The following is a 20,837-nucleotide window of genomic DNA, read 5'->3' on the forward strand; positions in this document are numbered from 1 at the left end:
CCAGAAGAAGGCTGTTGGTTATCAGATCCATCTGGGTGCAGCTACCCATGTACTGGGGATGTCAGTGCTTATTTTGCTGCATGCAGGTGCTAAGCCCACACAGCACAGCACCTGGAAATGAGTGCAGAGCAAATTAAGTTAATCTTACAATAGGGCAATCATTTCAAAAGTCTTTGCAAAAAATAAGCTATAAGTATTACATTAGTTCTGCACAGTTATTCTTTATGATCGTAGCAGGTCTACCTGTATCTTCGGGGGCAACCGTGATGACCAACGATGTACTCCTGAGCATAACAGAACCGTCTGCAGAGTCCTCTATACCCACAAGTCCAGTACTGCATTTCTGGATCATTGCCTGCGGATAATCACAAAATAATCATAAATATGGTTCATTTCTTCATCATTTTCTCTTGTTATTGTCACAAATATGTTGCATTTCTAAATCATTGCCTGTATATAATCATTAAATAATAGATAATTATGTTCTCGTAATCCTGTTGAATATTGACTTAAACTGTAATCATAGTAAACACATTATTCTTAAAGTCTTGAAAATAAATTCTGAAAAAAACTTGTTTCATTATTTGCTTTACTTCTCCTTAGAGCCATGGAAATATGCAAAGTGAAGTTTGAGCATTTGCCATATTATGAATTGGTTGATCTGACCTCACACTAAATGAAAACAGGTGTATTCATTGCTTACCCTCCCCGACTGCGAGCATCAGGAGAAGAACAAGGAGAACCAATCTCAATCCCTTCATGTTTGGGTACCAATAAGCTTTCAGACACTGTTGACAGGCTGATGCTGCATTTATAAAGCATTTCAACCACGGGGGAGGAGTCCGACGTGCTCTGTGCAAATCACAATAACAAAGTGTCTGAATGATGGCAGTCTGAGGCCTGATCAGCTTACTCAGCTTAGTATAAACAGCTGAAGTGTCTTGAGAATGTAAGATCACTTTTGGACATTTCACAAAGAGCCATACTGTTGTGGGACTGTGTAAGTGAGCAACAATATCTTTATTATTCATCCTAAAATAAAAAAGAACCAGTTTTTGATATTGGACTTACATACTATGGCTGTACCAAAAAGGACTCCTTCAGTTTTAGGTGTGACATACAAACGTATCTGCTTGCTTTAGACACAGTAAGCAGTACAATTCTGTCTGTCCTGCTGTGTTTTCAGTGCAGCCCTCTGTTCCACCACTGCTCTGCCCACATCTCAATATGGCAGTAGTTCATGTGTTATTGCTGATCCCGTGAAACTACAATCAAACAGCACAAAACACGCTGCTCCAGTGACACAGGGGAGGATTGTTAACACAACAATAACAAGGCATAGACCCTCTGACATGTATTTGTATAGCATGCCCCCTGGTGCTTGTGTAAAGACGTTTGCTTGTTTAATCTCTGACACACTCTAGGACAGATTATCAACATTATTATTGTTTTCGACCCAATCCATTGGCCTGGTAAAACCAGGATGAAGAGCAGCGGCTGTGCATCAGAATTAAGCACAGGGCTGTTAGCAACCACACCAAATTAATGTATTGATTTTAGGTTACTGTAGTAATCACATATGCTGCAAAAGTGCAGAAGAAAAATATCCTGTAAAAAATAACAAGTACGGTCGGTACTGCATTTAAGGTCTTATTTAGGTTATATGTGTAGGCCTCCTGGAAGTATCAGAAGCAAAAATAATTAAATAGTCCTATTCAAAGTGTTGCATCTATCTGTCATTGTATTGAATTCCTGATTCGTAATCTTAAAGTTGCTTCTGAATGTCAAAGAGGTAGAGCTGACTTTATCAACTTTAAGTTCTGCTAGGTAATTTCCGTGGGTAAAAAAATGCATATTTTAAAAATTGTCATAGCCTGTGATATAAAAAGTGTCCTAACTAAAGATGTTTTCAGATAAATGTAGTGGAGTTACAATACCTCTTCCCTCTGAATTATTTTCCATATTATAAAATGATGAATTCATGTTATTTCTGTTGGCCCATATTCATCTCTACAGTATTTTTGAGATTCTAACAAAGATTTAAGAAAACTTTAAAGAAGGGTTTTTTTCAGCCTCTTCTTGAACTCTAACAATTGGTATCTTTTTTAGATGTGTAAATTATGAACTATAAAGTATACCTCAGTAGTAGGCCTTTGTGTATTTATTTACATCCCACCTCTACAACCCTCTGATCATGGCCGTCACTCTCCAGATTTAACATCAGCATACCGGGAGACAGAAGATGTCCCTCCCCTGGGTGATGAACCTCCAGCACCTGCATGAATAACCAATGCATAGACCTCTGGACCACCTATGTGTTTTTTATACATTGAACGCCCAACTATAGGTCTTGCTGTGATGTGATTTGGAGTGAATTTGTACATTTATGCACAAAACGAGCACACAGGTGGAGGACAGAACATGACATGAATACAAAATAAATAAATACAGGAATAAATACATTTGAAAAAAAAACAGAAATAAAGAAATGTGAAAAATAAATACATGAATAAATACATATGGGAATAAATAGAGGAATTAATAAACACAAGAAAAAATAAATAAAAACAGGAATAAATGTGGAAATAAATACAATAATAAATAACACAAGAAACCGGTATTCATGTTCTCTATGAACTGTAAACATGAGACAAAAGTACAATTTGTGATATTGGGCTAAATAAATAAACTTTGATTGACTTTGATTGATATATTTGAGACAAAAGTAAACTTCACTTCAGAGCCCTCAAGAGCCAGATATAAATGTTTATTAGGGTCAAAAATGTTGTTCCTATTAAAAGTTTACTAACATGTCCAAATTGCACATCTTGTTTATTATATTTCTTTGTGCACGCTATTTTCCAGAACATTTATAATTTATACTTTTAAAAAGTGGTGGGGACAAAATTGGCCATTTTCAAAACGTGTTGGGGACATGCTTGGGACATGCGTGTGATACACAGGGTGGCGATCGTGGCGACAGATGTTTTACACGCTGGTTCTTCAACACAGCGAAGAAAAAACCCACACTGTCTGCGCATGCGCATACCGTACAGCTGCAGCCAACAACAACAGACTGAACCGGACTGAACGCTGTGCCCTATCATTCCAAGATGGCGGACCTCCTAGGCTCAATCTTAAACTCGATGGAGAAGCCTCCAACAGTCGGAAGCCAGGAAAGCCGACGAAAGGCTCGAGGTACCTCATGCTTTGCCTAAATAACGAAATATTCTATTTTTTGCCGTTTGAATAGTTGATATGGATATAGAGGGACTCGGATGTGTGTGGAAACTAGAGAGCATTTCTGGGGCTGCCATTGGCCAGTGGAGCCTTCAGTAAGCACCGTGGGCCTGGGTCTGCTTTAGCACCGCCTCAACGTGCAGCCCCGCGTGTCCCGCAGACCTCAGGTCACAATATAGATTAGTGATGTGGGAAATTAAGGTTTCTGAAACACTGAATCACTGTAAAGGTTTGAACTGAACGCGGTTCATTGGTTCCAGGCATTTGTCTAATTCAAAATTATGTTAACGCAAGTCAGAATCCAAACCCGTGTAAAGCATTGTAAACAAACAGCTCGTTTTACATGCTGCAGACTCCTGGGTTTGACTAAGAAACAGTTTACTTCTGATCACTAGTGCTTTACCTTGAGTCCTATTATTTTCATCGATGATCCCTTTTAATCTACCTTTTATTTGCCACAGCTTCCACTTTGCAGAAATTGCTATGCTATTAGCTCAAGCTATGATCATTTTAAATGTTGAATCAAGTGCATAATATAAATGCAATGTGTTCATACTGCCTATAGACCTTTTACAGGACAACTACTACTTTTCTCCATTTAAATCTATTTTGCTATCTTTCCTGTTGCCTGATATCAGATGAGATACTACTTCAGAGCCAAATTGTAGCACTTTGGCAACGCTGATAACTGTGTTGCTACAAATTAACAAAACAATCTAATTTTCAGTTATCGTTAGGACACAAGACGATTGTGATAAAAATAAAGACAATCTGTTCCACTAAATGTTATGAGCATGCGTGCCAAAAAACATTATAGAATCAGAATCCTTTTTATTAACAAGTAGGTTTACACATACGAGGAATTTGCTTTGGTGTATGTGGTGCATAAAAATGATTTAGCAAAACTAAGTAAAATAAAAATAGCACTGTAATGACAATGTAAAAAAACTATTATAACAAATCAACAATATTTACATATCACAAATACTATATACTGTATTTAAAGTGGAGAGCTGTGCTGATTTAAAAGAGGTAGTGTGGAGAAGAAATGTGCAGGATTTACACATTTTAAAAAGAACAAGATATTTTTCGCATGATGACATAACATACGCTTGATAAGTCTTTTTGTAACTTAAGTCTTCAAAAGTATCAACAGACCTGTGATCTGTGTTTACACCGGTAACATTTATTGCTATATCTGCACAAACAAAACCCATGAAAACTGAAATGTATGTCCTTTTTTTTGAAGAGCAAGCAGCAAGACTCAAGAAGATGGAGGAACTTGAGAAAAGAAAGAAAGCTGAGTTCCGGAAAAAGGTGAGTGTCACAACTGATATATATTGATTGCAAACTCAGAGGCCATACATACATTACACAAGCCTAATTGGACACAGTGCAATATAACTGTTCTGAAACATAATCTACCTCTACAGAGTTTATAATGTTTAGTTTTTGTTGACATGGTCTGAAATATGTCAATTCAACTATAGGTTTATAATTAGATAATACTGAAAAGTGGTTTTGTATTAGACTGCATTTCGTTGTTTGTCCTTCCCATTTGCATTCATAATAATCAAAATGCTTCACTGTTATAAAGTCTCCCATTCACCACTGTTGGTATTTATCACACGGAAATGACACAGACTATCTCTTGTTCAGATGGAGAAAGAAGTGTCGGAATTCATTCAAGACAGTGCACAACAGAAACGGAAATACAATCCTATGGGGAAGATTGAGAGGAGTATATTGTAAGTATTGATTACTTCAGATAGTTACAATACGTAATGCAAGACACATGACCAGTGTTCTCATGTGTTTGCCTGTCATTCCTTCCTGTCTCTTAGGCATGACGTTTCAGAGGTGGCCGGTCTGACTTCTTTTTCTTTCGGGGAGGAGGAGGAGAGCCGTTACGTCATGCTTTTCAAGAAGGTCTGAATACTTTACTTTCAAGTCAGTGTTTGATTTTAAAACAATGTTGAGAAAGGTGACTCATTTCCATGTTTTGCCGTGGCAGGAGTTTGCTCCATCAGATGAGGAGCTGGAAGCCTATCGAAATGGAGAGGAGTGGGACCCCAAGCTAGCAGAGCAGCGGCGCAGACTCAAGGTGAGGCGGAGACCACTTTTCAAGATTCAAGGCCTTACTGTCATGTGCACATTACACTATAGTGTAGATATGGCAATGACAAACCTGTTAAGCCCCAAGGACCCCCTCGGCGGGTCCTTTTTTCTTTTTCACAACACTGTGTCTCAGGGGATCTTAATATTTAAGAACCTATTCATGTGTTATACCAGATTAACGGGAATAATCTCAGCTAACTGACGATATAAACCATTTTTACCAAAACAAAACACAAGTCTCATAAGAAGCATCTAAATGACCCCCGAGCGAAAAATGCTAACGCACTTTGGCACAGAACTCAAGATAAAAGATACCCTTATTACTTATCGTAGCTGCACATACAAGATCTCCGATTAAAGATAAGGTTCCACAGATTATTTAGGTATATAGTATCATCACTGAGTGATCGGAACTCGCGACAGGGGAAGCAAACACAGACATCACAACACGTATCTTTACCGAGCTTTTACGGGAGATCGTCTCACCGTAGCTGTCAATCTGATCAAAATACTTGTTCAATGGCATTAAAACGAGAAAAAACGCGGCTGAATCGGTTAATCCATAGGTTGATAATGTTTCTGTGGAACTGAAATAATTATTTATAATCCATAATTCAATTTTTCTGTAAAAGTCGGAGAGTAAAAGTTAGCTGCTAATGGTAGCCACCAGAGTTATCGCAGCTTCCGGTTTTGACTATGCGGCAGTCTCACACACACACATGACCAAATAAGGAGTATGAGGGAGTTCCCCTCGATTCCATTGGCTCTGACGGTTAGAAAGAGATGTCAATCAGCAAAATCGAGCAAGGGTGGCCAGAGGTAGGTCAAATCCACCCAAATGACCCCAGAAGTGTGTTTTTTTTGTGCTAAATCTCTCTAAAAAGGTCAAATGTCACTTGTTTTGCATCAATCTTGATACAGGGTACTTATTATATGTTGTAGTTTGGATTCCTAAAGCTTTTAGTGTACCATCCCATCATTCAAGGGTGGTTTTCACTATAAGTATAAGTAATTTTTTCTACATCCAACTCACAGATTTAACCCTTTTAGAAGGGAAGATATGGTCATTTGTTCTAGGAATGTCATTTTCGAGCCTGAGACCTGAAAAACAGGCTCGGGGCTTAACAGGTTCCTCCAACAGTGCAACATGAATATATAGGACATGGAACAAATAAAACAGATAACATTGTGCAAGAGAATACAAATAAAATAGAAATAGTGCAAGAAGAGTCTACAAGTAAATGGAATAAGACATATTAGATCAATAATTAGCAAGATGCAAACAGATGAATGTTTATTGATGGTCTTATTGCCTGTGGAATGAAACTGTCTCGGAGTCTGGTGGCAATGGTAACATGCAGGTCTCAAGTCCAATAAGCAACCTGATCTGTGTTACGTAAAACTACCAGCATCAAACGTACTAGGTACTTATTTTACGAGGGACCTTTCCAGATCCCTTTCAACACGGCACCATATAAATGTAACGGCCGCAGCGGCACAAGTGAAACAGGCAGAGAGGGAGCAGAAAACAAACAACCTATGATTATCTTATCAGTCTTCATCCCATATGAATAAAAACAACAATTAGAAAAAGCTTATTTTAGATGGTTTGCTGCAATTTTGAACAAATTCAACATGCATGTAGGGAGAGAAAGGATAATAAAAAAATCATTACGTTTTTTAAAGACCCCCCCCCCCCCCCCCCCTTTCAATGGAGCTTAAAGAAATACAATTACATCCTTTACTCGTAATGCCTTGACTGGTCTGCTTTGGATTTAGTCATGTTGTGTTCCCTTTTTCCTGTAGTTTGTATACACAATTTGCGTTTGACTCTCATTACTCTGTCAGGATCTCTGTGGATATGTGTCAATGCATTTACTTAAGTAGAATCTCATAAGGCCGGTTGAGAGGCAGGAGGTTAAATAAATGTGCGTTTTATAGCCAAGCCAATTCCACATGGCGGCTGGATGATATCTAACCATGTATTAGTGGTTGAATTATCCTAAAATGTTCCTAATAAGTCTCTTTCTATGTCCTTGTCACTGCAGGAACAGGCCGTGTTGGAAGAAACAGCATCCAGTAAGACAAAGAAAACTGAAATGTGTCCTAACACCAACTACAGGGACAAGTACGTCCACCTGATCGGCACCTCGGCTGCCAAAGATGCCGCACACACACTAGAGGCCAACAGGGCTTATGGCTGCGGTGAGTAAATCACTGCATTGATTGGCTAGACTTAAGTCCTTCTCCCCCCTCCTGAATTGACTCATCATGTAAATAATGTTCTCCTCCAGTGCCGGCAGCAAACAAGAGAGACACCCGCTCCGTAGAGGAAGCCATCGACCAAATCAGAGCGAAGAAACGGCAGAAGCAGGAGGAAGACTCGGGGGCACCCAGCAGCAGCTCCTGAGACTCCACCATGTTTATGTCTACCATTTAGTGTGTGTGTGTGTGTGTGTGAGTGGGTGTGGGGGGGGGGGGGGCGGCGGGCATTAGTGTGTCTGTGACCATTCTGATTCATTCTATAATGCAATACCTTGTAATTCAGACATTTAAAAGTATAACTTATATTACAGGCGGTATGTCCCTCTGAATGTGTTGAAATCATGAGATTGTGTTTAGGGGAGGATGCTCAGGTGAGTCTCAATCCAGGAGCTGGATTTTTTTTAGGTCTTTAACGTTTGTTTGGGACTTTCTCGCAGTTGTCAAGCTTCTCTCACACAATAGGATCCAATACATTTTTGACAAAACAGGATTTCATTTTAAAACAATGTTTGTGGTATGTTTGATGCAGATTTGCATCTACAGTCCCAAGTGACATTTTTATCAATAAAGTATTTACAATGTTAAGCTATGGCCAGGCCGGATGTAGTTTTAAATTCTAAATTTTAGACAAAGCATGGCTGCAGTCAGTGTTCCCAAAATCCAGTGCAGCTTTTAAAAGGGAAATAGGAATGCCCTTTTTTATTTTTTCACCTGTTTCAGAACTTTGTAAATTTGGACATTCGCATGCCATTTCTTCCATTTCAAGAGGAATCTCCTTTTAAGAAAATCCAATATTTTGTGGATTTTAGACATTTGTGATTTCACCCGAGATGTTCTTCGTCTTGATGCATCTGCACTGACTGAATTAAGCTGTTACTCCAAACTAAATGTTTTCTTATGAAGCCAGGTGACGGCTTGCAATAGGCATCACAGCAGGGAGCAGAGGTACCAGACTCATCGTGGGAACATTGGTCACATCTGTTTTGTTTGATATCTTAAAGTTAGTTCCTTGGCATCTTGTTGTCTATTTTAACATGGTTGCACTGTTTTATTCCCCTCGTGTCTAATTAAATGGAGAACGATATAAGAACTTTGTCTTTATGTTGCCCTCATTTCTGCCTAGCCTAATCTTTGCATCTAAGAGAAGTGTGCATTTATGAGCTATATTTGGCACTGGTTCAATGGAACTCAATGAATTGACATTTAATAATATGTGAACTGTACTCGAGGCCTTTCAACTACTACATTTCAGAAATAGTTTTATTTGAGAAATATACAGTAAATAACTCCTGAATTAAAATACATTGGTAAGGATTAAACCAATAAAATGCATTTTTAATAATATTTGTTTACCATGGATGTTTTAAGTAGATTAAGCAGCCAACATGTGTATACTTTTACTATACTAAATTAGATATTGAGGATTAATGTATTCTTATTGTAAAGTCTGAAATAGCTTCTCATGCTGGAGTGAAATATCGTAAAATGTGTTTATTTATGACTCAATCTGATCTATTTTAGGCTCATGTGGTCACTCTTCAGTTATCCCTGTGGCAGAGCTGGCGCTACCAGTTATCTCCTGCAGGAGGCGCCAGAGATCAACTAAGAGCCCAAAAAGTTAGTTGTTTTTTTGTAACCTTCTCTCACACTGTCCTGCAGTTTCTGTCCTGCACAAACAGACTTATTGCGCGGTGAAGAACCAGACACGCACATGTAAAAGATGAAGTCCACGTTTTTCTTCTTTTTCATCATTTGGTTTGCAGATGCAGAGCTGAAAACCCGGAAAGGTAAGTCCCAGCTGATACTCTGTCCTGGTCAAACTTCAGAGGGGTTTAACATAAGGAAAAGCTTGTTAATGTGACTCAGATAAGGAAAGTTTGGTCTGACTCAGCCAAAACTGAACTTGTATTTAGAATATTTTGCTCTATGGCCCTGAACATTACTTTGGTGTTCTGTTGTAAAACGTGTGCATATCATACTGTCACTGAAGCCACTAACAATTTAACTTGTGTTTATCTTAACCCATAAGAACCCGCACCCATTTCTACTTTTGTGAAAATTAAGGGGAACATAATGTAGACTAAATAGACCACATAGAAAACATTTCTGACAAGTAACATTTTCATTGGGCGTTAATAGTAAAGTAACTCTTACTTATAACTTAATTAATGAGGATGATTTTTTTGTTTAAACTAGTTTGAACATTCTTTGAATTGAAGAATAAAGAATATATTAACTAAATATCATTGAACCAGCAAAATTAACGGAGCAGATCATAATCATATTTATTATTGTGACAGATGTGTCACTCCAGATTTACTGTGAAAGTTTAAGTTTAATGTCCCGATGTGACATTAGTGTCACAGCGATATTTATCTAATTTGTTTCATATCAATTTGATCAAAACGAGTTTCCACAACAGGTTAAATGTAATAAAGGACATGTTATGTAAGCATTTTAATTCTTAAATGGCTTGAATCTGACCTTTAGCAACAAAAAAAAGCTTTTGAAATGTAGCTAGTTCTGTCACATGTATTAGTCTGGCACATGGACATCTTGGACATGTTGTTATGGGAACACAAAATCAAATGACCTGGCCCATGACCCACCAGACCAGACTGTTCAGGGTGTGTCACTTGGGTACTTCATGAGATAAAAACAAGGCTAAAGCTGTATAAGGAACTTTCCAGAACATTTAAATGTCCTGTAACACCTGTGTCACTGTGGGTTCTTATTTAATGGGATAAATGGGATCATGGCCCATGTTTTCCACTTTGAGCTGATTGTGGGTTTCACTAAATGGATTTGACAAATATTGTGATAGTTAACATCGAAGTGCTTTTGATTTTATGTTCACTTCTGCCACATGGAGCTCATCCTGCTCATTTTTGGCACCCAGGTTCTCGGGTGGTATGCACTTTCAAAGACAAGACATACAGCCCAGGAGACAGCTGGCATCCCTATCTGGAGCCCTTTGGATTCATGTACTGCATGCGCTGTGTCTGCTCAGAGGTATCTTTGTACAGTTACATATCACTCCTTTACAAACATCTACATATACAGTGGGGCAAAAAAGTATTTAGTCAGCCACCAATTGTGCAAGTTCTCCCACTTAAAAAGATGAAAGAGGCCTGTAATTGTAATCCTAGGTATACCTCAACTATGAGAGACAAAATGAGAAAAAAAAAAAATCCAGAAAATCACATTGTCTGATTTTTAAAGAATTTATTTGCAAATTATGGTGGAAAATAAGTATTTGGTCAATAACAAAAGTTCATCTCAATACTTTGTTATATACCCTTTGTTGGCAATGACAGAGGTCAAATGTTTTCTGTAAGTCTTCACAAGGTTTTCACTGTTGCTGGTATTTTGGCCCATTCCTCTATGCAGATCTCCTCTAGAGCAGTGATGTTTTGGGGCTGTCGCTGGGCAACACAGACTTTCAACTCCCTCCAAAGATTTTCTATGGGGTTGAGATCTGGAGACTGGCTAGGCCACTCCAGGACTTTGAAATGCTTCTTACGAAGCCACTCCTTCGTTGCCCGGGCGGTGTGTTTGGGATCATTGTCATGCTGAAAGACCCAGCCACGTTTCATCTTCAATGCCCTTGCTGGTGGAAGAAGGTTGTCACTCAAAATCTCACGATACATGGCCCCATCCATTCTTTCCTTTACACGGATCAGTCGTCCTGGTCCCTTTGCAGAAAAACAGCCCCAAAGCATGATGTTTCCACCCCCATGTTTCACAGTAGGTATGGTGTTCTTTGGATGCAACTCAGCATTCTTTCTCCTCCAAACATGTCTAGTTGAGTTTTTACCAAAAAGTTCTATTTTGGTTTCATCTGACCATATGACATTCTCCCAATCCTCTTCTGGATCATCTAAATGCTCTCTAGCAAACTTCAGACGGGCCTGGACATGTACTGGCTTAAGCAGGGGGACACGTCTGGCACTGCAGGATTTGAGTCCCTGGCGGCGTAGTGTGTTACTGATGGTAGCCTTTGTTACTTTGGTCCCAGCTCTCTGCAGGTCATTGACTAGGTCCCCCCGTGTGGTTCTGGGATTTTTGCTCACCGTTCTTGTGATCATTTTGACCCCACGGGGTGAGATCTTGCGTGGAGCCCCAGATCGAGGGAGATTATCAGTGGTCTTGTATGTCTTCCATTTTCTAATAATTGCTCCCACAGTTGATTTCTTCACACCAAGCTGCTTACCTATTGCAGATTCAGTCTTCCCAGCCTGGTGCAGGTCTACAATTTTGTTTCTGGTGTCCTTTGACAGCTCTTTGGTCTTGGCCATAGTGGAGTTTGGAGTGTGACTGTTTGAGGTTGTGGACAGGTGTCTTTTATACTGATAACGAGTTCAAACAGGTGCCATTAATACAGTTAACAAGTGGAGGACAGAGGAGGCTCTTAAAGAAGAAGTTACAGGTCTGTGAGAGCCAGAAATCTTGTTTGTTTGTAGGTGACCAAATACTTATTTTACCGAGGAATTTAACAATTAATTCATTAAAAATGTGATTTCCTGGATTCTTTCCCCCCATTCTGACTCTCATAGTTGAATTGTACCTATGATGAAAATTACAGGCCTCTCTCATCTTTTTAAGTGGGACAACTTGCACAATAGGTGGCTGACTAAATACTTTTTTCCCCCACTGTAATAAGAATCTTCATTTGTATAGCACCTTTCATACAATAAGTGCAGTTCAAAGTGCTTCACATAGTCATTTCACAGAATATTGATAGCATACAGAATACAGTTACCAGTAAAAGACATACAAATAAACAAAAAATTGCATAGAGTAAAAAATAAATTTAGATGAAAGGTATAACGATTAAATTGTGCATTAAAAGGAGGATAGTGCAAATTCAACACACAATCAGGTGACAGGTTAAAATCCAGTGAGAAAGTGCCGCAGAGAGTTTGCTTCCTAAAAGGCTAGATTGAACAAATGTGTTATGAGTTTTTTTTTAAAGACTTCCACCGCCTAATATACTGCACTAAAACTGTGAAGAACTCTGTGTATGTGATTTAAATGTGCTTTTGAACTCTTATATTGCTCTCTCTTAGACAGGCCATGTGAAATGTAAAACGATCAAGTGCCCTGCTCTGCCCTGCGAACACCCAGTAGCTGAGCCTCAGCAGTGCTGTCCCAGATGCACAGGTAGACGTCCTCTAATGAACCTGATGAGATCTGAGCTTTAGAGTTCTGCTGGTGACTTTAAGGCCTGCTGTCCTGTGTGGTGTGTCCTCCTCAGATGAGCCCAGGACCCCTGCAGGGCTGAGAGCTTCAGTGAAGTCCTGCAGGTACAACGGGAGTGTTTATCAGCCGGGGGAGACCTTCACCAAGCTCGACCTCTTCCCTTCCAAGCAGAGCAACCAGTGTGTCGTGTGCACATGTTCTGTGAGTTGCATCTAATGTACTACTTGTTTTTATCTATTGATATAAATGCATGCGGTATTCAAGACATTTAAGGTCTTTTTTTGTTACGAAATCCAAGTTTTAATCAAGCATGTTGCCTAATTTGTGAAACATTCACTATACTAATTTTCAGAGCAAAGTTATGGTGTGTTTTATGGACCAAAAAACAAACAAAGAAATTGACAGAATTTTAATATTTAGATATATCCCTATTTTAGCAATACAATTAATTCCCATTTAATAGTTAATATGTAGTTTCCCAAATCCTCTTTTAATTAGCAATTGTTGTCTTCCCTCTTCAACAGCATATCCAATGTTTTCCACCACAGCCTTTAAGTTTGCTTTTATGAAATGGTTATTTAACTAATTCTAAAACTTCTCATATATAAAGCATTGAAATATTTTAGACTTTTCAAAACGTTTTGCATATATGCCTGGATAGCATCTCTACCTACTCATAACTGCTTTGCTATGCAGTGAAAGGATACATGTATAATTAAATGTATATTGTAGCAAGTAATGGCATCTTGCTTTGGTTCATGTGTTGGCGAAGCTTGGTGTGATTGGCAAAAGAAAATGCATGCCTATTTTAATTTAGAGAGCCAACATCAGAAAGAATAAGTAAATGAGCTTCACTCTGGGGTTTCCCCATTAAAAGCCCCATGATGAGAGGAGTTAATTTGAGTTGTTAAGTGGTGTTTGTTAACAGATGTTTCCAAGGAGACAAGTCTTAACACTATAATTAGCAAAAAGACTCCCCGCAAATCACCATTATCCTAATGCTTTCCTGCCATAGATCTATTGGTGTATATGTAATTGTTTTAATCTCTGCAGTTTGTCTTTAGGTGTGCTTGTAATGGAACATCCTCACAGCTTTTCGTATGACTGTAATATTTTCTGCATGTTTTTGATAGAACTTGCTTGTGCAGAAAAATTACGTTTTAATCAATTTCCATGAAAAGATAAATACATATAATGTCTCATTATGTCTCTGCTAAGTTGTTTTTCAAAAAAAATTGGATCTCTAAGACACTAGGTCAAGAGAGGCCTGAAGAAACCTTGCAGTACTTTAGACTTGGCCTCTGGACTCATATAATATAAAAAGTTCGACATTTTCTTTCTCAGAATGGAAATATCTTCTGCGGTCTGAAAACATGCCAACCAATCACCTGTTCCTCTGCAGTCTCAGTCCCAGACACCTGCTGTTTGGTGTGCAAAGGTACTCAAACTCATCTAAGCTCACACACTGGTTTACTCTTTAACCAACCTTTACAAACAAATGTTTTAGCCTATGCATATGACTGAATAATAATAAAAAAGAAATTTCAACAACCACTTATCAAAAACGATGTTCTAAGTAATGCAGTTTGTTCCACTGTAAATCACAACACAAAGAAACTCCTTGATGGGATCATATTGTTACGATGACAATTAGCAACTGAATTGAAATCTATTCAATGTTAATTATAAATTCCTCACACTTGTTTCTTTTCTCCTTGGTCTTTTAGATACTGGCACAAGTGGGTCCTCATCAACTGAGGAGGGAAACCAGCAACTGAACAGAGGCGTTGTATGTTCTAGCTGATTTATCATAAAACTAACATGTCTTTGCCAAGGCTTTCATTTGAAATATGCCTAATTTTAAAAAGAAATTGAAATGTAGTGTCCTTAATTGAAGTGTCCTTGAACACAACACTGAGGTACCTGCATGCTCACACTGACCTATGACCTCTGTGGGCAAGTGTGTGTGTGTGTGTGTGGGGGGGGGGATACAATTAGTCAAATCCTTTCTGAATAATCAATTTTGCTGTGATTTTTGAAGAGAAGGCTGTTAAAAAGATTTCCCCTTAAGATCCCCTTGGCCTGATAAAAAGGTTGAATTACATCGTGTTCTATTCAAAGGGCTGAAACAAATCTGAGATATGGAGCCAGGATATAAACTTTTATGATTAATGAACTAAATGTGATGCTCCTTTAGCTATCACTCATGGAGAAAGCCAGGAAAGCCAAGGGCTGAGTAGATGAAAGATAACCGTGTTTTGTTCTATCTATTTTAATAAAAGAGGCATTCAGTGGATCAGTGTTCTGGAGAGCCAGGCAGGGTGCGGTTCGACCGTGCCACTCCCCCCAGGGTCAGGGCTGTTCTCAGAGGCTTCGCTAGACTCAACCTTAAAGGGGCTTCAGAGACCACCGTGAAGATTTTGTTGCAGAGGAAACACCATAGAGGTGAGACTTGATCCTAACAAAACGATCCAGTATAGGTATTTTATTTTATAGTCATGTTCCTTACAACTTTACGATGGCTTCCATATGCAGTGCAACCCTCAGCTGTTTCCCATTTCTCTCAGCGTGTTCCTACAATGGCAAGACGTACTCTCATGGAGACATGTGGCACCCAGTTTTGGGTAAGGTCCTGGAATGCATCCTGTGCACTTGTACTGATGGCCTCCAGGACTGCAAACGCATCACTTGTCCCAGCCAGTACCCATGCCAACTTCCTATGAAATCAGTGGGAAAGTGCTGCAAGACTTGTCCAGGTAAACAAACACGACTCATAACATAATGAAGTGTTTACATTGACATGAAGTTGATTAGAACACCATCAACATAACTTGTGTCTGTTTTTGTTGCTTTAGAACGTAAAACCGAACGTAACCAGACCCAGTGTTATACTGGACATAAAAGCAACGTCTTAGTGTATAAAGTGGACTCATCGATTAAAGTGGACCCACCCGACACGGTCAGGATCATTGCTGTTGAAAAACAAAGTACTGCTGAGGTCGAAGTGCAAGTATGGAAGACTGTAGAAGGTACTGTAACTGTTAGTGGGAACAATATAGAAGGAATATTTTTACACTTTTGTTGGATGAGAGAGCATCTCTGACCACTATGAAGCCAGCAGGCAGTCTTTCTCATAGAAAGATGAAAAAAAGTCAAGCCGATGTGAAGATGCCTTGAACCTGCCTTTTTTCCCTGATAGCCAGCAGGGGGCGTTGCAATGTTTGCATATAAGAAGTCTGATTGTAGAGAAGTCTATGAGAAAATGACCCAACTTCTCACTTTATTTATCATCTCCGTTAACCATTTCCTGATGAGTTTGTAGTCTCTTTTGCTAATTCAAGTATTTTTCAATAGAGCATGGTGTTTGTTTAAGAAATGATGGTCCCATTTAGAGTCAAATAGACAACAAAGCAACCTTGGCTACCTTGTGAATATTGGTTACTCCCACGTTGTTGTCCATGTCTTTCTTCTAAGAAATGTAACACTTTTAAATGTTTCTCATCTGAATTCTTCCTTTAGGTGTTTTAGAACTAATGGATATTGGTGACGTTGAAAGAAAAAATATTGTGGATAATCCAGGAAATTACACATTACTGACGACACTTAATGAAGGTTTGTTCTATGCCTTGTTTTATTTCGCAAAACGACCTATTTTGGTGTGACAGATTAATGTGAATTCCGGTTTGTTTTTCAGAGACGTGGAACAAGTTTAAAGAGGAGGGAGAACATCTGAGTACAGCTCCTCAGACGACAATCTGTGAAGACGGCATTCGGGAGATGGTGACTTTCTTAAATCCCAAGCAGACAGAAGACGTATGCTCACCCTGAAGGTTGTTTCACTCCCGTGACACTCCTTGTATCGACCAATAGCTACATGGATATCAAACAGTAAATACTTTATTCATACATGTTGAACTTGGATGTCCTGCGTCATTCCTGTATTACAAGTGGAATTTCAAAATTATAATATTGTTTTTCCTGTTTTTAACCTTCACACATATTTTAAAGTTACAAAACACAACTGGCAGATAGTTCTGACACCTTTCTTGATTAAAATGTGTTTATGTTTTGTGGAGTATAGAGATCAGAGTTTAGAGCAGGAGACACCCTCAGTGTGAATCTTTTGGATGATTGAGGACCTTTGGGCATCTTTTCAAAATGTAAAGGTTTTCTAAGGCTGTTATATGATTATCAACATATTTATTGTTAATACAAACAGAGCTTTGTCAACTTATTTAAAATGTATGGTTTTTTGAATGCTATTTGTATATACATTTACATTTCTTTGCATCCAGAGTCATTTTATTAGGGTTTGATCTGTCAGCCAATACAGGGCTGTGCCGAAGCTGCTTGTTTTTGAGCGAGAAAACAGCCTTTTCCTAATCCTTCTGATGTGAAAATGAAGACATTGTGTAGCTATTTTTATGCAGCCACAGGATTTGGTTTGTTATTATACACTAATGACTTTCTACCAATCCACATACCAGAAATATTTCTTTTTTAAAGTGGTCATATTCGATATAGCTGAATGCACTCTGTACATCTGCTTACAATTTTAACCCATAAAGTTATTCAGTGTTTTTACACAAGTCAAAATTGTTGTGTGATTGTTTTATGGTGTCTATATATAGTGGAATAATTGAAGTCAAACACAGTCATCATTTAAGACATGGCTTATAGAGCTCAGAGTTGTCTTTGAAGGCGTAGCTTCAAAGCTATTTGCTGATTCATTAATGGTCGGCAGCAGAGCGGTTCTAACTCCGGATGGCCGGATAAACTGTTTTCCAGCTGGAGATGAAATGTTATCAGAGGCATGAAAATCAAAAGCAGCAGTTCAAACCTTCTTCACCTCCCACACCCACCAAACTCAAACACAAACACACATAATATTTTCCCAATATCAACCCTAAACCTCTATCATTTCTAGAAGGGAATAGGTGCAGAAAGAGACGTGATTGCATAGAAGTCTATGAGAAAATAACATGACTTCTCACTTGATTTATTACCTCAATATATATTTATGAGTTTATTGAATCAATGGCTTATGTTAAGTCCTCTTTAATACAATATATGATTACATTGTTTGCAAATTATTGTCCCCGTTTAAGAAAATAGAAGTCAAAGTCAATTTTATTGTCAATATTTCAGTTTGTGTAAAAGGAACTCGAAAACTCGAAATAACATTTCCCACAATCCCAAATACAAAAATACAAATATATAAAAATATGTATATACCTATATATACACAATCAACAGACACAAAATACACTAAATATTAGTGTATATCTTACGGCAGGGTACCTTGTGTTTGATATGTGGCTACCACTGTGTGCCTGATTTTGGTGCTGTTGTTTTTGTTTTACAACTTTAACCCTTTTACACATTGTCATTTTAGCTATACGTTAAATAATACGAGACAATGTCATGGAAATAATGATGTAAGCATGATTATTATGAGTCCTTTTCCCGAGCAGCACAGTGTGCAGTCTGTCTGGAGACCTGTTTGGTCAACAGGTGTGAAATTATCACATGCGGTTCCCATGACTCGGCTAGAGTGCAACTGCAGATTTGTGTAGACTGAGTGGGCTTCAGATTAATATTGCTTCCCTTCTCTGTGACCTCCATACGTGCTCTCCCTGTCCCCTCCCCTTCACAATGACTCATTGTGTTTCTTTCACACTTAGCGCCAGACAGCTCTCGCTCTCTCACTAAAGGCATGAAACAATATTTTGAAACGGACGCACTCCCCTTGTACGCCTTCATTACTCTCACAAAAAGGCTGTCATATTTCTGTGTAAGCTGGCGGGCCTGGCAGTCTATAACAGCCTCTCTAGTTCAAAGCGGATAATCACGTCAGAAGGGGTGAGAAAGGTCTGTTCTACTTTATTGCTGCCAACTTAAATTAAAATGTTCTCGTTGCCCTTTTCCCATGCAGGTCATTTAATGATGAGTATCCAGTGTCCAGATTTAAAACAAGACTGCTTTTCAGCAAACATGCTGCATTATGTTGTGTTTGAATTTGTCTCATGGGCCAATTCAGCTATGCATGCTTAGTCTTGGCTCCAACTATTGTAACAGCTGGGGGCAGTCAGTAGTTATCAATCATCATGCAGTCGGTCAGCTCTCTCTCTCTCTGTGTGTGGTTTGTGTGTGTGTGTGTGTGTGTGTGTGTGTGTGTGTGTGTGTGTGTGTGTGTGTGTGTGTGTGTCTGTGTGTGTGTGTGTGTGTGTGTGTGTGTGTGTGTGTGTGTGTGTGTGTGTGTGTGTGTGTGTGTGTGTGTGTGTGTGTGTGTGTGTGTGTGTGTATTTATATTAAGTGTTAAAGAGGCCCATTGTGCTTTTTGGGGTTTTCCCTTTCCTAAAATCCCTGTGTGTGTGTGTCCCCCCCCCCCCCCCCCCCACTGCCTCCATTTGACTACTTAGTTACTTAGTGACATCACTATGTAACACTGGTGCTGCTATTGGCTAGCGCTCCAACACATGGAAGGCTATGGGGCGGGACATCTCTTAACGGTTGACCAATCAGAACAGAGCTGGCCAGCTAACCAATCAGAGCAGACTGGACTCTGGTTTCAGACAGAGGGTGAAAAAAGGTGCTGCAGCACAGGCAGTATGAGACAAATAACGAGCTTTTTGAACATGAAATCCTGGAGACATGTCACAGTAGAGGCACTACATACAAGAACCTGAAAATGAGCCTAATGGGGCCCCTTTAAAGGATTTCCCAACAGCTTTACTTTCTACTTTGTGGTAACCACACTGTATTAGGAAGCGGCTGAGTTGAACTGATTCCAAAATATGAATACATTAATGTTTAATGTGCTGCAACAGGTCTCTAATGCATACTGTGTTTGAGAGGAACTGAAGCATTGCAAATCCATCAGGCGGTCTTTTGATTCAAAGGGAGCCAAGCTGTGTTAAGTTAATTCAGTTTGATAGATGTTTTGCTTTCATAACTGATTAAGGCGCCCAGCATAACCCCTGAGTTTATAGTTCATGAAAATATTTCCGAAATCTATAAAGAAAACTCGTTTGTTACACCCTCGCACTCTAATTAATTAAGTTGGCCTTGATCCTTTAATTTAGACAAAGATTGGAGTCAGGCCAAAATGAACATGGACAACACAAGCATACATGTCATTAAAAGATTGGTCACCTACTCTCAGTTTAGTGTTCACAACACATGCTCGTAGTGACTGTAAGCCATTAAAGACAGACCACAGTGAGATCTGTTGTTTCACGGGATGAAACAACAACAACAACGGTTATGATCTGTAACAAATAATGTCCTCGTTTTCAGATGCCATCCACATTATTCAAGCCCTTTCCAGGATTACATGATAAGTGTGTTACAGTTCAATTGTCCCATCACAAACAACTAATGAATAGGTCCGGTCCGCAGTGAACTCTTTGGCACTGATTAATCAGGAGTGTTGATTCAGGCCTATTTATTCCTGAGCCAAATGTGATGCCTGAGCCTCCAAAGGGATTTTATCCAGGCTTAACAGTTGGCCCTCATTTTGAGAGTCTAACACATCTTACACAAACATTTCGAAAGGCTTTATTGTAGCGATGACTGCTCCAGATGTGAGAATGTGCTGCGTTGAAATATACGTACACAAAGAAACCAACCTTATAAACAACAATCCGTCTTGCGTAACATAGCAGACCATCTATGCCTTCTCCTCGTCTCTTTCTCCTTTCCCCCCCTCTTGGACAGGGTATCTCTCCTCTCCTGCCAGAGTTTGTATATCACTGAGAGAATGAAAATGTGTTTTTAGTTAATAACTCACCTCATCAGTTTCTTATTCCAAGAACAAAAGAGGTTACATGGGGAAAACACAACAGAGCCTTTTTGGCTGTTTATTCTGCTTTGATGTTATTGTGAGGAAGGGTCCAGTACAAATAATAGTAGACATGTATCTATCGGCTTCACTCTACAACTATCCTTGTGATAATTTCAATGAAATCTCTGGAATATGAACATATTTGTAAGAAACAAATTTCAGCCAT

The 20,837-nt window shown here is 39.0% G+C and overlaps 2 protein-coding genes across 2 annotated transcripts; both read left to right on the top strand.

The window, feature by feature from the left end:
- The first annotated feature begins 3,043 nt into the window (after nucleotides 1–3,043).
- Nucleotides 3,044–8,713, top strand: spag7 (sperm associated antigen 7). Its single transcript, XM_079649059.1, has 7 exons — nucleotides 3,044–3,198; nucleotides 4,490–4,557; nucleotides 4,900–4,988; nucleotides 5,085–5,169; nucleotides 5,255–5,344; nucleotides 7,407–7,563; nucleotides 7,653–8,713. Exons 1-7 carry the CDS (start codon nucleotides 3,114–3,116, stop codon nucleotides 7,766–7,768), a joined length of 690 nt encoding a protein of 229 aa, XP_079505185.1. The 5' UTR covers nucleotides 3,044–3,113; the 3' UTR covers nucleotides 7,769–8,713.
- Nucleotides 8,714–9,262: 549 nt separating this feature from the next.
- On the top strand, nucleotides 9,263–17,421 carry chrdl2 (chordin-like 2). The gene is made up of 11 exons (XM_079649058.1): nucleotides 9,263–9,410; nucleotides 10,523–10,635; nucleotides 12,693–12,786; nucleotides 12,881–13,026; nucleotides 14,170–14,263; nucleotides 14,553–14,614; nucleotides 15,108–15,270; nucleotides 15,393–15,581; nucleotides 15,681–15,854; nucleotides 16,345–16,437; nucleotides 16,520–17,421. The coding sequence occupies exons 1-11, from the start codon at nucleotides 9,344–9,346 to the stop codon at nucleotides 16,651–16,653; spliced, it is 1,329 nt and encodes a 442-aa protein (XP_079505184.1). The 5' UTR covers nucleotides 9,263–9,343; the 3' UTR covers nucleotides 16,654–17,421.
- The last annotated feature ends 3,416 nt before the right edge of the window (nucleotides 17,422–20,837 follow it).

Source organism: Notothenia rossii (assembly GCF_949606895.1).
Source record: "Notothenia rossii genome assembly, chromosome: 9".
NCBI lineage: Eukaryota > Metazoa > Chordata > Actinopteri > Perciformes > Nototheniidae > Notothenia > Notothenia rossii.